At 43.4% G+C, this 4,363-nt stretch overlaps 1 protein-coding gene across 1 annotated transcript in view; it reads right to left on the reverse strand.

The window, feature by feature from the left end:
• Positions 1-1,296: 1,296 nt before the first annotated feature.
• Positions 1,297-4,363, reverse strand: part of nrbf2b (nuclear receptor binding factor 2b) — a 5,695-nt gene continuing 2,628 nt past the window's right edge. The window contains exon 4 of the mRNA XM_010737633.3: positions 1,297-3,306. Within this exon, the coding sequence (XP_010735935.1) occupies positions 2,596-3,306 (711 nt within the window). The 3' untranslated portion in view covers positions 1,297-2,595. The remainder of the gene's footprint in view (positions 3,307-4,363) is intronic.

A 4,363-nucleotide genomic window follows, 5' to 3' on the forward strand; every position in this document is an offset into this window, starting at 1 on the left:
TGTCAGTTTGTCCAAATGAGTGTGACAGTGTGTGCATGCATATGCCACATGCATTCAGACTGCAAGCAACACAGTGAGTGACCTCAAGTCAGTTTTTTTCCATTATCAACAGCCAATCACGTCTTCATTGGACAAGATGTTGATTACATCTATTGAAGTTTCACAGATGTTGCTGCTGCAGATTTAATGCTGAGTTCAAGCTGCATTAATGAATGAATTTTCATGTTAAAATGTCTACAGAATGTGAGTCACAGATAATCCCCAAAACTACAGCCTGTACAGCTATTTAGCCACTTTTAGCTCATGTTTTGGTTTTACAGCACATATGTATGCTTCAGTCATGCCTAAGATAAAGCACCTGCACACTACCTGGCCAGCAGCAAACAGCAGACTCTGTAAGAGACACGCTGGTGGAGCATTTAGCAACTCGAGCTAAAAGTAAATGCCAAAAACATGACTCCAAATAAAGACCGATGTTACTGTGTCTGCTGGAGGTGTAAATAGTGTGTTTGCTAAAATACTGGTCAGAACAGCTGATCGTATTTTCAGACTGTCTCTATCAACTCATTTTGGAGCAGAACAGAACAGAAATTAATTAATGCAGCTTTTCAGAAGCACACCAGTGTTTGTTAATGTTTAACTTCATTCTCTCTGACCAACTTCCATCATCTGAGCATGCTTCAGTTTCCCTTTGCTTTCAGGTGCTCATTTTTCATTACCAAAGAACTTAACCAACATGCTTCATATGTCACCATTTCATGGTACTGCAGTTCAAATTCAAAAGTTCTGTAATGTCATGTCGTTGGACAATAATCGATTATCAAAGTAGTTCATTTTCTGTTGAACTAATTGATTAATATTATTTATTTCAGCTCTACAAGGAAGTTTCAAGTCCTGACAGCTGTGACAGTGTTGAATATTAAAACATTAACAAGTCTAACAAAGTCTACGGCAGATCAGTGCACATCAAGTGCATTAAAAAGGCTCAAACACTGGTGTACCTAATCAGAGCATTATAGAGGATGTGATGGAAGCAGCAGACATCACACTACTGCTGTGAACACATCGACTCGCCCCCCCTGGTTGCTCGCAGTGTGAACTAGCAGTGACTGGAGGTGTCTGCAATACTCTCTCTAATCCTCTGTGTGCTTTAGTTTTCATGATCGTGCCATCACTGTGTGTGTGTGTGTGTGTGTGTGTGTATTGCTGTTGTTGCACAAAAACACCAATCTGCAAGAAAATCATAGGATTATTCTGTCAAAGACGTGCTCAGAAAAGAATCACTTCACACACAAATGATCATTGAAGCCTTTAATTCAAGTATGCTAACAGAAAATAAAAAATGCAGCCATGTGGTTTTTCCTCAACAACAGCAATATGTTCTGAATCACACTGCACATGATCCTCTCTATACGTATGTGTGTGTGTGTGTGTGTGTGTGTGTGTGCATGCCAGGGTTAGACCAACACCTCTGACATGGTTAGTAGGCAGTCAAGTTGCTTCACTTCCCATGATGCCCTACAGAACAGTTCATCCACAAATTCTCCATTTGGCCACGATGCACTCACTCTCATCTGAGAGGACACAGTTTGTATGTCAGTGAGAGCGATGCTGCTGCTTCAACGTTTTTTCAACGTTGAAGTGAGGCTGCTGGGAAACTGAACTATTTTACAAAAAGTCACACGATCACCTGTTATCTTCTTGGAAGAACAATAATTCTAATCAGCTCGAATGATTTTAAACAAAGAAAAATGTTCAGACAGAAATATTTTTGTTTCACATGGACATTTGAATGATGAAACAACCTAATACTTACTGAATATTTACTAAATTAAATAGTGAACTAATTAACATTTCACACTAATCTGTCTTCTCCAGTGTTTCTGCTTGACACAGTAATTCCTCTGTAGCTTTTTAAATGATCATACATCGTCACTTACATTAAAACAAAGTGCAAATATCATGGAAATATCTGACTTCTAAAGAAAATCATCTGGCTTCAGAACAGTTTGCTGCCTACGTGGATCAGAGTGATATAATGTCCATTTCCACAAACCGTGTCCCAACATCAACATCCACCTACTCGCCTATCAACTGCATCCTGCAGTCTTTTCTCAGTGTACCCAAATGTGGGACTTGACTGCTATGCATGAAAATGCAGAGGAAAACAGTGAGCTGTATTTAAAAAGTCTGGAAAAAGCTGGTAAGTGGATCTTGAGTGCTGCAGGTTTTAAATGTTGCCTGATCCAGAGCTCACTGTGTGGCACACTGACATACAAACTGACATTCTTTGTGAGTGAACTGTTCCTTCACCCCTGACGTAGATGGCATTGTATTAGTGGTAAAGGTGTTATCACAGTCTGCACTGATCGCTTCTCTAGACTGTATAAGACTGCCTCTGTTGTGTTGTCATTAGTGCAGAGAGCTCATGGAGGATCCATGATAACCCTGAGCAGAGGTCTGATCAGACAGAGCCTGTGGGTTTCACATATTCAACACTTTGGCATCCAAATTTAAAAGGTGTATTGGCTGAACCCTGTATGTGTGTGTGTGTGTATATGTGTGTGTGTATGTATGTGTGAGACATGTCTCTGATCACAGTTTTTCCCTGTCCAGTAGCTCCTGTAGTTCATTCTGGATGTCCTCTGGCAGCTCCAGAGGAGGCAGGTCATCCAGACACAGGTCTTCCTGAGCTGGCATCTCCAGCGGTGGCAGTTGAGGGATTGCGATCTCCTTCCCCTTCCCTGTGCTCTTCCTCTCCTGCCCACCCCCTGTTCCCATAGCACCACCTGCCTGCGGGAGAACCCAGAGCTCTGAACGCTCGACAAAGTCTGCTGCCTCTGCTGCCTCGGAGCGCAGCCGGGCGTTTTCTAATTGTAGCCGCTCGTTGTCAGCCACCAGCCGCTGGTTTTCGTCCATCAGGTGGTCAACCAGGCGCCGCAGGTCCTCGATGGTGGTCTGTCGTTCTTCCAGGCGAGTTTTGTCGTCTTTGGTGGTCTTAGATCCAGGACACGGTGGAGTCAAAGGCTGGCAGCCTCCAGTCTGGCGTGTCTGAAGCTGGTAGATCCAGGTGTCGTACTCTCTCTCCCTGATCCCTCCACACCCTGCATCTGAGAGGCCCTTGGAACCCTGAGGCTGGAGCTGGCCTGTGGACTGGGTTTGGGTAAGGAGGGGATCACTGGAGGGCTGGACCACGCCAGGCCGGGCCTTTGTTGCCTCTCGACGAGCCTCTCTCTTCCAGCGCTCTTGGATCAGTCGCTGCTGTTTGATATGACTGTCCCTCTGCAGCTCTATGGACAGACGAGCCTACAGACACAGAGAATCAACAGCAGCCACAGCACACAGTAACACTGATACAAGACAGGAAGTGAACGGCTGTCCGTGTGCAGCATGTCCAGAAAAACATGGGACTGCTTCATGATGCCTGATTCTGGATCTGAACTTGGTTTAAACTTGTATGCAGAGATTTTCTGAGGACAGTTCTGTTTTTGGTGCTTCAACACGGTGTGGGAAGTATGGTTTCCCTGTTTACACCCGGCATTAACATGCAGTGAGAATGCACCCAAGACGTACTGAGATCCGATCTCTTAGACCATATTCTGAGGTGGTCTATAGCCACAGTCTTTCACTAGTGTGCGTGTGAATGTGTCCTGGTCCACACTGACTCACATACTCAACTGACTTCCTGTAAGTTCACACGAAACCCGCTGTCTAGTTTTCCATTTGGTTCACTGTGATGCAAATGATTGGACACCTGCAAACACACTATCCACAACATACCCAGACTAAACTTCTTGTTCTTACTAGACTTACAGCATTTCCTAATCACCTGTACCTTCCTGTAAACATGGCATTAAATTCAACACATTAAGTTGTTTCTTTCTTTTTTGTCCTGACATCACTGTATCCATGCCTGCTCCAGGTCTGATCTTACCTGCCAACATTTAGCAGGTCTCTAATGATTTCAAATTTTTTGAAAGACTTTTATGAAAACATTATTGATTGTACTCGAAGGAAGTCTGCAGACTGCCTTAAAATCTCACAATATTATGAGGAGCTGAGTTCAGAGAAACTAAATAAAGAATTTATGAATCATTTGTATTCTGCAAATGATATTTCAAGTTGTTTCATTCTTTGTGTACAAACACAGTGTGTTGGCTACTACAGTCAACATTTGGTCTTTGTGAACTGAAATGATGTACATGTTTATCTGGATTCTGTCATTCTGCATTATGTTTTAGACTCTTCCATTCCATTTCATACACCTGCTTTCAGCCTTTCCCGAGCACTGTGTTAACACAGGTCACAGTCCATGTATACCTACACCACTGGTCTCTCAAGCTATCATGGCTGCAGGGCTGCT

Source organism: Larimichthys crocea, chromosome XVI, assembly GCF_000972845.2.
Source record: "Larimichthys crocea isolate SSNF chromosome XVI, L_crocea_2.0, whole genome shotgun sequence".
NCBI classification, from domain to species: domain Eukaryota; kingdom Metazoa; phylum Chordata; class Actinopteri; family Sciaenidae; genus Larimichthys; species Larimichthys crocea.